Genomic DNA, 11,181 nt, shown 5'->3' on the forward strand with positions numbered 1-11,181 from the left:
GCCTAGCTTGTTTTGGAAGGTTGTTACCAATTGAAATATACCATGTTATTTGTTTGAATACAATGTTTATTTTGATTTTATCTTTACATAATAATCTAAAGTTATGTAATGACTAATTTGGTATGATCATGTTACCTTTTCTTTTTTTCATTTTGTTTGAACCCTACACAAGGGTCAGAGCTAGCTTGTGGTCTCAGCAAAAATTTATAAGCTTTGTACATGTGGTTAATTTTTTTTTAATGTATATAATGTCAACCTCCTTCTCTTAGTTCGTGTGTTTACTTCCTTCGATTTTGAATCTCCCTAACAAAAAAATACTAGCTCCGCCCTTACCCGGGGGATATATCTACATTCTGTATTTATCAAATTAATACAATACAGTACGTGTCTATACAACCATCCAAACAAAGTGTAAATCCCAACGGAAAGAAGAATATGAATTGATGATACTGATCTCTCCACGCCTCTGTTTCTTGCTTTTCTGGGAGGATAAGATAATTAAGAAGAAGAAGAAGAACCAAAACGGAAGATTGAGACAAATTAAGCATCAAATTCGACAGAATCCATGGCGATGGGAAGTGGGTTTAACCAAGAAACCAAAACTGGGGCATTTTTCATGGCCACACTGCTCATCTGGGTTTTCTCAGTTTTGTGGGAAATACTAATTAACAAGCGCACCAAACTGTTCCCAATCGTTCTGAGTTTCATTTTCTACCAATCCGCCAATTGGGTCATCCCCAAATTGCTCCGAATTCACGATCGCCTCTTCGTCAACACATGTGTATCTCTTCTCCATTCATCCACTACATCTGCTTCAGTGCTCTTCATTTTGGTCAATCAGTCGATGATTTCAAATGGGGTAAATGTAAATCAGATGTTTGAACATTCACAGCTTGTTGAACATACATGGACATGGGCATTTACAGCTTTATGCTTTTCGTGTGGTTATTTTGCTTACGATCAATTGGATATGCTCTTACATCGATTGTACAGTGGATGGATTCCTTCGATTCTATTGCATCATTTCTTACTCCTCATCTGCTTCACACTTGCCTTGTATCGAAATGTCGCAATCAATTACCTCATTCTTACTCTCATTTGTGAGCTGCATTCTGTGTTTCTACATCTGCGTAAGGTGCGGAGAATGGCGGGTTTTCGTGATTGCAATGGCAGCATTTTTGTAAAAGTAGAATGGGTTCTCAACTGGACAACTTTCGTTCTAGCAAGAGTTGTATCTCATATTCTCATTACTGTTAAGCTGATAAGAGATGCTTCGAAGTTTGATAAGGGTGGTGTGGAGCTCCCTCTTGCCCTTTTCGGTATGGCTGGGATGAATTTGCTTAATACTTTCTTAGGAATTGATCTCTTTAAAGCTTACAGGAGAGAGATGAATCCTCAGAGGAGTCGTAAAAATCATCATGATTGATAATTCCAGTTGATCAAGAAGCCTGTAGTGTAGAGTGTACTTTAGGACTTGTGTTGGGAGCTTTGAACTCATGTATTAGGTCTTTCTTTTACGCGTTTTTTAGGATAGTGAAAGATGAAGACTTTGTGAGTTAGGGGTTATCGCGAACCCCTCCAATTGAATTGTGAATCTCATATTTGAATGTTAATCTAGTTAAGAGTATCGATTGTTCCTTCCTTTCTTTCAATTCAAGATTATTGGTTGTGCTTATGAGGGTTCAAGCAAATTTTTAGCTTGGTTTTTCATGTTCATTCAACTATAGTTCTTGATCTTCCTATCCCTTTTACTTGTTTTCTCTCCTTATTCTGGAGTGTTTTTGAGGGTTGATGTCTTTATTGTTCGAGTGTCCTGGATTTGGTGCTGTCATCTATGTCCAGTAGTTCTTATATATTGACATAGGTCAATGATTTTGGCAATGTGAGTTGTAAAAGCCAAGCAGATTTGATGCCTGAAATGACATTGTATGTGGAGAATGAAAGCTGCAATATTTCAGAGTAATGCAATGCAGAAAATAAATGAGACAATGGTATGTGTTTGTAATACAGGTTTTGTAGTCTTTTAAGGTACATTTTCTGTAGGGATAGTAGCTGATATTCTCCCTCTTTCAATTAGAATATCACAAAATTAACAACAAAATCAAGTACTGGTAACAGAAACTACACTCGAGATGTGATCCCAAAATATAATAAAAAAAATTGTAAAGGTTTAACATTTTCACAGTAAGAGAAGAAATGTCACAAGGAGAAAGACTGCCTGAGAGATTAGACCAAGCTGAAAAAGTACGTTTGCTGAACTATTATCAGGTGTAAAGCTTCCCTCCAGGTTGTTTGTGGTCAAAATTACGACTATCCAGTTGTCGTCAGAACCAATCCCAACACCAGTAAACTTGGTATCATTCAGAGAACTAGCATACTGGGACATTGTGTAGTTGGAAAGAACGAGGTCTGGGACAAGGTTGGGTACACAAGCAGGCATTATCGCTGCATCTCTGGTGGTTGTGACGTTCAATTTGCACTTGGATAGTAGATTAGGATAGTCAGAGAACTGAGGTTCAGTGCCAGGTACAGTATTGGCGCCTGTTGTGTTGGTACAGGGTTGATCTTTAAATTGGTCAGCCATTTCATCAGCAAGGCATTTTGCTTTGTCATTCTCGCGCAGAGTTGTCAAATTTAGGGATGTCCTGTAGCTGTTAATACTTCTAAAAAGGTTGTCTTCCTCATCTGCACCAAGGTGACAAATATGAAACCTCAAGTGCAGATATTGAACCATAAAAAGATTGAAAATTAGTCTTTTAAGGGGATATTATGTGGAAAAGACATCTAAAATGCACTCACAATGGACCCGTTTGGCCATAGATTTCCCAAGTAATATTTGGAAAAAAAATCGTCAAATAATGTTTGCCCATACAATTTGCCATTATTTGGCAAATAATTTTGGCAAATATCCCAAATTCTCAAATACTAGTTTTTTTCTAGTGTTTGAGCCAAATATCATTATTTGGAATCTTTTATAAATTGAAATTTTAAACCAAAACTTTTATCTGCTAAAAAAACACCCCCTAAAATAGTTGTTTGTGTTGTATTACACAAGTTTTTACGTGTGAATATGAAAGTGATGATATGGTTGTTAATGAAAATGATGAACAATCGGCACAGGGTAACAAAGTCATGTGTTTTGTCTACTTCATTATGTATGGTATGATGCTTGTTGCACTCACACCAAACTACCACATTGCTCCAGTGTCATGGAGACTACTTGTTATTTGTTGCAACGAATGTCCAATTAACTTGTAATACAAATTTATGAGTATTAAATCATATTTTTCTAAAAAAGTGAAATATGTTTCTCCCTATGGGCCAAACACATGATGAAATTTCACCCAAATAATATTTGCCAAAAATATTTGGAAATTTATGGTCAAACGCTAGCTTTAGTCTAGGAAGTGAATCAGATAGTGATAACTGATGTTCATGAAACGTCACAAGGCGTGGTGAATGCAGTTCAAGTTCTTCTCTTAGTATACATGATACTCTTTCCATCCACACCACAACTAACCCAAGAACAACAACATTATATCCACAGTAATCCCACAAGTGGGGTCCGGGAGGATAAGTGTATGCAAACCTTACCCCCTACCTTGGGAGGTAGAGAGGTTGTTTCCGATACTCAGCTCAAGGAAAAACATATCAAAGCTGATTGATGCAAAGAGACCATGGCAAAATACAATATAAAGCATGACAAAGCATATAGAAAAGATGAACAGTAACTAGACCAAAAAGAACCCAAAAAGAGAAAAAACAGAACAACTCGAAGCTGAAGCGAAATTTCTGCTGAAACCTCTTTCCACATTTCAATTAATATCCATTTCTCAAAGCAACACATTAACACACTCTCTGTCCAAGAGAGGTTTTTCATAATTGATTTGCTTGAGATATTGCTGAGTAAAACTAGACCAGGTCACATGAATTTCTCTGATGGCAGAAGATTTGTAGAAATGATCCACCATGATCTCAACATATGGGTTGATAAAGATGATAAAAATAACTGCTGATGTATAAGGCCAGTTTATCGATACAGATGAAGAACCTACAGATGAAATATCACCCCTTATTTGAATATTGTTCCTTTAATAGCACCCATTTTACTAACGTAAGTTCTGCCACTTCCAAAATAATGGAGCAGCCTCATCGAGAAGAATCACTTGCATTGAAGATCAAAATCCATCGAGCACCCAAAGGTGTAGCCTAATGGTCAATGAAGTGGGTTGACCAACCATGAGGTGTCAAAAATACTAGTCCTTAGCCTTGACGAACAAAGTTACCTAATACTTATTGTTAATGGGAGGTGATAGATATCTCGTGGAATTAGTCTAGATGCACGAAACCATACCCGACACTCAGCTAACTTTTCCATGGATCATTTAGCTTGAGGTAAAAATATTTTGATTCTTAGGTAAAAAAAAAGGTAATTTAATAAACCTCAGAGATCTATCTATTTCATCAAAAGCATCAGGTATTTGGGAAGCAGATCTAGCCCTATCTAATAATATATAAACTTCAATTACTTAATTTTCCACTTGCTCAAAAGAAGCTCAATCTTTCTATAAACAGTAAATTTGAAATGCCATAAACTCAACACACAAATCAGGATCCAAACACTCCTCTACTACTATTACTACTACCACAGTAAGCAAGCAAGATAATAAAGAATAAAGTTGAACTGAACAACCCCAAATCTTCAAAAATAAAAAATCTTGAAATGGGTCATCGCTATCAAACAACAATACAAACCCAGATCTTCAAAAGAGGTGAATTGAACAAGCTCAACACCTCATATGCAGAATCCAATTAGCAAGTAGAAATGATGATAAAAAATAACAGGTTTGATGCAAAATGAAGAATTAAAGTACAGTGAAAAGAGTGAAAAATTACGTACCGTCAGATTTGACAAAGGAGAAGAGAAGGGAATTGAGAAGAAGAAGAGAAAGTAAAAGATAACGTGGAAGAAACGCCATTGTTGATCCTCTACTTGTGATTGAGTTTTGAGCTTTTCTGATTTTATAACAAAATCCAAAGAGGAAAAATCATATATGGGGACTTGTCTACAGCACACACAATTAGAAAGCGGCGCACCATACGATACGACGTCGTTATCATGCTTGCTCTTTTTTCTTTAAAACATGTTTTTATTTTTTATTTTTTTATTTTTTTGTTTTTTATTAGTTCTTGTAGCTCGAATAAATTTATTGTCTTCGTATATAAAACTTGAATCAAGACCTCTATTTAAAGTGAGACTATTCCACCACATCATCACGTCCAATTTTATTTTCTTTAGCGTAGATTTCATATTTATCAAAATTTCTTCATGTTTACTAAAGTAGATGGTTCGGAATCAATGTCATTTAAAAAGAAAAAAGAATTTAAAATTGAATATATTTTTCTATTTTACTGTTAGTAATAATTATTTTTAGAAGTAATAAACAATTAATTAGTATAGAAAATCTAATTGAAGAGCACCTAAACATATTTTAACATTGTGATTGTTTAGTTTTATATCACCTGCTCCAACTGACTGTAGATATTATTATCAATTTTGAGTACTCAATTTAAATTAAAGTATCCTTAAATTTGTTAATATGGTAATCATTTTTAATATTCTTTTTCACACACAAAAACCAAAATATTTTTCATTGAAAATGACTTCCTCAGCACCAAATTAATTTCTTAATTTAGTACCACGGCTGGAAATAATGAAAAGAAATATAGATTCTCAATTTTTTTTAATGAAACTGTTGCTTAATTTTTTCTTTTGTATTGTACAGAATATATGTTAAAATGATTTTTTAGTCGGTGCAAGAATCCAAAAAGTAGAATCATATTTTTTTATCCTCGTATCAAAAATAATTTTTAACGATAATAGTTTAATTATAAATATTTATTTTAAGAGGTAATTTTAGTGATAATCATATTTTAGCACTCTTTGTAAATGTTATTAAAATTGTAGCAACATTAAATTTAATAATAATTAACTAATATCGATAAAGATAACATTTTTTATTACTGTTTATATTCATTACCGCTAAAAATTATTTTTATAATAATTTATATATTATAGACTGATAGTAGCTAAAATATTTTATTGCTCGAGGTTGTATTTTAGTAATAATATATGCATACATCAAGCTTGTGATTATTTTATTTAAGTAGACTATCCTGCGTTAAAGTCCATAAAATTTTAGCATGGTTTTATAAATTTTAAGAAGGAAGAAGTAGAAAAAAGAAAAAAAATAGAAAATTTTAGAGTTTGTTTGGTGGTTCACAAATATTAGGTGTAGAATCAACGTCAAAATGAAGCTATCAGATTATGACTATGACTCATCGCCAAACAGAACCTTTAACAAACACACAGGTTTATTTCAACTTTTTTGGTTTAAGTTTTATATTTTAAAACATAAAAATAATATGAATAACCAGATAGATCTAGAAGTCTGATTACCCTGAACTCAGTAACTTTTTGCTCTAGTCGTATATATATATTTTTAAAAATTTATTAAATATCTAATAAATAATTAAGTAGAAATTCATATACCTCGTATCATAAATTTGCCTTTGTTTACAATTTGTATAGAGACATTTTTGGGTTCTAACTCTTGTAAATGGATGAGGTTGATATACAAACTAATTAACTCCAATTTTAGGCCTTTTTCTCAATATTTAGTTTTATATACTAATAAAACCTTGGGAAGTTTTGTTGATATTTCAATTTAAAAAGAACTTATAACATTTATTTTGTTTTTCTTTCTTTACATGTCAAAATAGTAAAAATGTATAGCTGAAAGAAGGGTGGATTCACTTTAATTCGTCGTTATGTACTTTCTTTTGTTTAGTGTGAAATTCGACTAATTCAAATTTGATACCTAGAAATCAATAGGGAGAAATGTTCTTTATCAATAATTTTATCATATCCACATTCGCTAATCATATCTTTTAATAGTCTTGTTACCTCTATTTGTAAATACGGTTATAAATCATAAGAAATATTTCTGTTCAAAAAATATCCTTCTTTGTTTGGATAAAAATGTTTAAAAAATTATACATTACGCAAATCAAACTATTTTTTCCTAGGTAAATACGTATATGCTTTAGTTCGAACACATATTCCATGATTTGATATAAATAAATTGCCTCCTTTTAAAATATGTGTTATCAAAGACCAGGAGTTATATTTTTCATTTCTAGTCTTCAATTTATTTCCAAATTTATCCAATAATTCTGTACGGCACCACCCCGAGGCCTAAACCTGAGTTGTCATTTAGGGCCCGTTTGGATGAGCTTAATAAAAGCAGCTTTAAAAAAGTACTTTTGAAAGTGCTGAAACTTATTTTTAAAATAAGCAGTTATGCGTTTGGATAAAAGTGTTGAAATTGCCGAACGTGAAAAGGGAAAAATGAAAGAAAGAGATGTCAGGGTTATGTGGGTAATTTGGAGATTGTATAAAAATATTATGGGCAAAAAGATAAAAATGTGGTCAACTTAAAACAGCTTATAAGCTAAAAAAAAAGCACCCCTACCCCAGCTTTTAATTTTTGGCTTAAAATAAGTTTTTTTAAAACTTAAAATAAGTTATTTTGAGTATGCCAAACAGCTAAATAAGTCAAAAACCAGCTTTTAAGTCAGTTTGATCAGCTTTTAAGCTGAACCAAACAGGCTCTTAGTTTATTTTTAAAAGCATTTCCTGTTCTTTTAGGCTAAAATTATAATTATATAAAAAATTCTTTACATCATTAATATATATAAGTTAAATTGTCAAGATCAAATTTTTTACCATGTTAGCTATATAAATTAAATCGACAAGATAAATGTCCTATACTGTAATTTTAAGGAAACTAATTATTATAGTACTAATTATTCAAGAAAATTTGCATCAACTAATGAAATTGATACTTATTGGTCCAATTTTTAAAAATTAACATAAAATTACTATTTATTACTTTTTCGACTAATAAAGTAGCAAACTATAAATAATACTCGAGTTTTCCCCCACTCTCCTCCTAAAATCTCTCGATTTAATTTGTAAATATCTCAAATCCATTTACAAGAATCTCCGCATCCATATCTTGGTTAACCCTATAATATTTTACCAATTTTTTCAAAAATATTCAGTTTTTTTAAGGTTAAAATGTGTCGAAACAGTTTTGGATTAAGAAGTCAATTCTAAATAGGACTTGAAACTAAATATGAATCCCCAAAAAAAAAGGAATTAAATAATCAGAAGAGAGGCCTTAAGTTCGATATACAGAAACCAAAAGCATATTCTTATGCTTTACAAGTTATTATTTGCAAAAAGAAAAAACAAAAGAAGAAAAATCACGTAGATTTTCTCTTTTGAAAGTTCAAAAGAATTGGTGGATAGAATTAAATTTGGATAACACGGCCACTCCAACCAATAGTATGCCCCTTACCCCAACCCCTGTAAACATACCTTGTTGTTTCCAACTTCCTAGTCCTCAAGTTTCATCACACATCAACCTTCATATATCAAACAAAAATACACAAATATAAACAGCCATTTCACTACTCTTGATTCTCAGAGGAAAAAAAAATGTCTGTGGCTACTGACGGGAGATTCGCGCTACTTCGTAATAACCCTGCAGCACTGACAGGGACAAACTTGAAGGTAGTGAAGTTTTGCAATGGAGAATTGATGGGGAAGAAACTCAAGTATACAAAATTTCAGTTAAGGAGTAATGTAGTGAAGCCTAATATCTGCATGTCACTTACAACTGATATTGCAGGTGAGGCTAAGGTGAGTCTTCTATATATATAAACATCTTTGCTTCATTTACAATTTTGAATGAAGCATTGGTGACTACTGTATATAATCAAATGAGCCACTTAACAAATCACGCCATATCATTATGATGTAGTATTGGAATGTAACTTTAAAATCTTGAATCAGTATCCAACTTTACCTCTAAAATGGCCATTTTGACTAACTGTCAAATGTGGACAGTTGAAGGATCTTGAAGCAAAGAAGGAGGATGCAAGAACAGTAGTAGCAATCATTCTAGGAGGGGGAGCGGGAACTCGTCTTTTCCCCCTCACCAAACGCCGTGCTAAGCCTGCTGTAAGTTTTCTTTTCAGATAATCAGAGAAAATATTACTACGAGTTCTTGCAGAGTTATCTGCATCTCACCAATGAGTCATTATCAATTTGCTTCAGGTTCCAATAGGAGGAGCATACAGGCTAATTGATGTACCAATGAGCAACTGTATTAACAGTGGCATCAACAAAGTATACATTCTCACACAGTTCAACTCGGCCTCACTTAACAGGCATATCGCTCGTGCTTACAACTTTGGCAGTGGGGTCACATTCGGAGATGGTTATGTCGAGGTAAACATACAACACCAATTCTCATTTACTTAGTTTCAGGTTTTGATGTTATTGGCAGCATCATGGCTGATAAGTTGTAGTACAGGTCTTAGCAGCAACTCAAACACCAGGTGAATTAGGTAAAAGATGGTTCCAAGGTACTGCAGATGCTGTGAGGCAATTTCACTGGCTTTTTGAGGTACACACATGATCACATTGAATTGCAATATCCATAATTTAGTAATTTACCCTAATAACAGTGCAAACATCAATATATTCCAGAACTGCAATATTTCTGAAGAAGAATCGAAATGCATATATTCATACATCATAACTGGAGATTTCAATTATGGTCGACCTGAATATAATTCTTGATGACTTGATGGCATAGAAGTAAACTAAAGGTCCACTAATAGTTTTCATACTCAACAAATTACCAATGCAAGATCAAGTTAGCTAAGTTGTATAAGCAATACTTTTTCTACACTCAGCTATAGCCAAGCCAAAATTATCTCATTCTATGGGTTAGTCACAAACATGAAACTAATTCTAGTAAACATTGAGTATGCAATGTTCACACTGATTTTCCATAACTTAAGGATGCAAGAAGCAAGGACATAGAAGATGTGCTCATTCTCTCTGGAGATCACTTGTATAGAATGGACTACCTGCACTTTGTTCAGGTGAAGACTAGACTAAGCTATAAGTACTTACCTTGATTGATATCATATATCTGAAATTACCTATAACTCCTCATTGATATTTCCATCTCCTTGACAGAGTCATCGGCAAAGTGGTGCAGACATTACCATATCAAGCTTGCCAATAGATGACAGGTAGCATTAGGAGGGATAATCTAGATACTACGTAGGCTATTTCTTCCTCTCAACGATGGCATACTTTCCCAAAGACTGCTTGAGAAAATCACAACAAGACATAATTTCTTCTATTGAATCACTTCTATGTTTTCATGATAGTCGAGCTTCAGATTTTGGCTTGATGAAAATTGATGACAAAGGGCAGGTCATGTCCTTCAGCGAAAAGCCAAAAGGAGATGATTTGAAGGCGATGGTAATTCTTGAAAATTTGACAGTCTCAGAGCTTAATCTACTTTAAATTTTAAAGTTGTTGCAATCACTTGACAACAAGTACTTCAGGCAGTAGACACAACTGTTCTGGGATTATCTCCAGAAGAGGCTAAAGAGAAACCTTACATTGCTTCAATGGGAGTTTACGTCTTCAAGAAGGATATTCTCCTCAATCTTTTAAGGTATGTAACGAGTTTCTTCAATAGTACCCTTATTTAGAGAGTGTCATGGTCCTGTCAACATGCAAATGAGAGAAGCTTTGGAAAAAGGACAAAAAAAGTCAACAAATTATATGCATCCAGCTTAATAGGGGTAGCTAAACTCAAGAGAAGCAAATTTTGGTGTTTATTATAAAGCAGAAAGAGACCGCATAAAATCTTATGTTAACCCCGAGTTCCCTCATACTTTATCTATAGTGACATGCTGAAGATATCAGGTAAAAGAAGATCATGAAATGACTACTCTTTGTCTTTTTAGATGGCGTTTTCCAACTGCAAATGACTTTGGTTCAGAGATCATACCTGCCTCTGCCAAAGAATTCTGTGTCAAGGTGTGTACCACTTAATTTCTGGTATGCATTTATGCAGGACCTTATCAGTTTGTTCAAAAAGTTTTACTGCTACACCCAATCTTCTTGTTTCCATCATAAGGCAAGATATTCTATGTGCAAGTGGTATTACATTGCAGTTCACAGGCTCACAATTCCTCTCCCCCTCTATTATCTTATTCCAACCCCCCCACCCCACCCCACCC

General features: G+C 33.5%; 3 protein-coding genes across 3 annotated transcripts in view; 2 read left to right on the plus strand and 1 right to left on the minus strand.

The window, feature by feature from the left end:
• The first annotated feature begins 284 nt into the window (after positions 1-284).
• LOC107014003 (TLC domain-containing protein 2) lies at positions 285-1,736 on the plus strand. The gene has a single exon (XM_015213876.2). The coding sequence runs from the start codon at positions 566-568 to the stop codon at positions 1,424-1,426; it is 861 nt and encodes a 286-aa protein (XP_015069362.1). The 5' UTR covers positions 285-565; the 3' UTR covers positions 1,427-1,736.
• A 232-nt stretch (positions 1,737-1,968) lies between these two features.
• On the minus strand, positions 1,969-5,058 carry LOC107002086 (uncharacterized GPI-anchored protein At5g19250-like). The gene is made up of 2 exons (XM_015200030.2): positions 4,901-5,058; positions 1,969-2,685 (listed from the first exon to the last, which is right to left on the minus strand). The coding sequence occupies exons 1-2, from the start codon at positions 4,977-4,979 to the stop codon at positions 2,180-2,182; spliced, it is 585 nt and encodes a 194-aa protein (XP_015055516.1). The 5' UTR covers positions 4,980-5,058; the 3' UTR covers positions 1,969-2,179.
• Positions 5,059-8,411: 3,353 nt separating this feature from the next.
• Positions 8,412-11,181, plus strand: part of LOC107007442 (glucose-1-phosphate adenylyltransferase large subunit 3, chloroplastic/amyloplastic) — a 5,051-nt gene continuing 2,281 nt past the window's right edge. The window contains exons 1-9 of the mRNA XM_015206072.2: positions 8,412-8,770; positions 8,978-9,091; positions 9,188-9,361; positions 9,447-9,539; positions 9,940-10,023; positions 10,121-10,176; positions 10,318-10,411; positions 10,498-10,610; positions 10,906-10,978. Of these exons, the coding sequence (XP_015061558.1) occupies positions 8,567-8,770; positions 8,978-9,091; positions 9,188-9,361; positions 9,447-9,539; positions 9,940-10,023; positions 10,121-10,176; positions 10,318-10,411; positions 10,498-10,610; positions 10,906-10,978 (1,005 nt within the window). The 5' untranslated portion in view covers positions 8,412-8,566. The remainder of the gene's footprint in view (positions 8,771-8,977; positions 9,092-9,187; positions 9,362-9,446; positions 9,540-9,939; positions 10,024-10,120; positions 10,177-10,317; positions 10,412-10,497; positions 10,611-10,905; positions 10,979-11,181) is intronic.

This window comes from Solanum pennellii, chromosome 1, assembly GCF_001406875.1.
Source record: "Solanum pennellii chromosome 1, SPENNV200".
NCBI lineage: Eukaryota > Viridiplantae > Streptophyta > Magnoliopsida > Solanales > Solanaceae > Solanum > Solanum pennellii.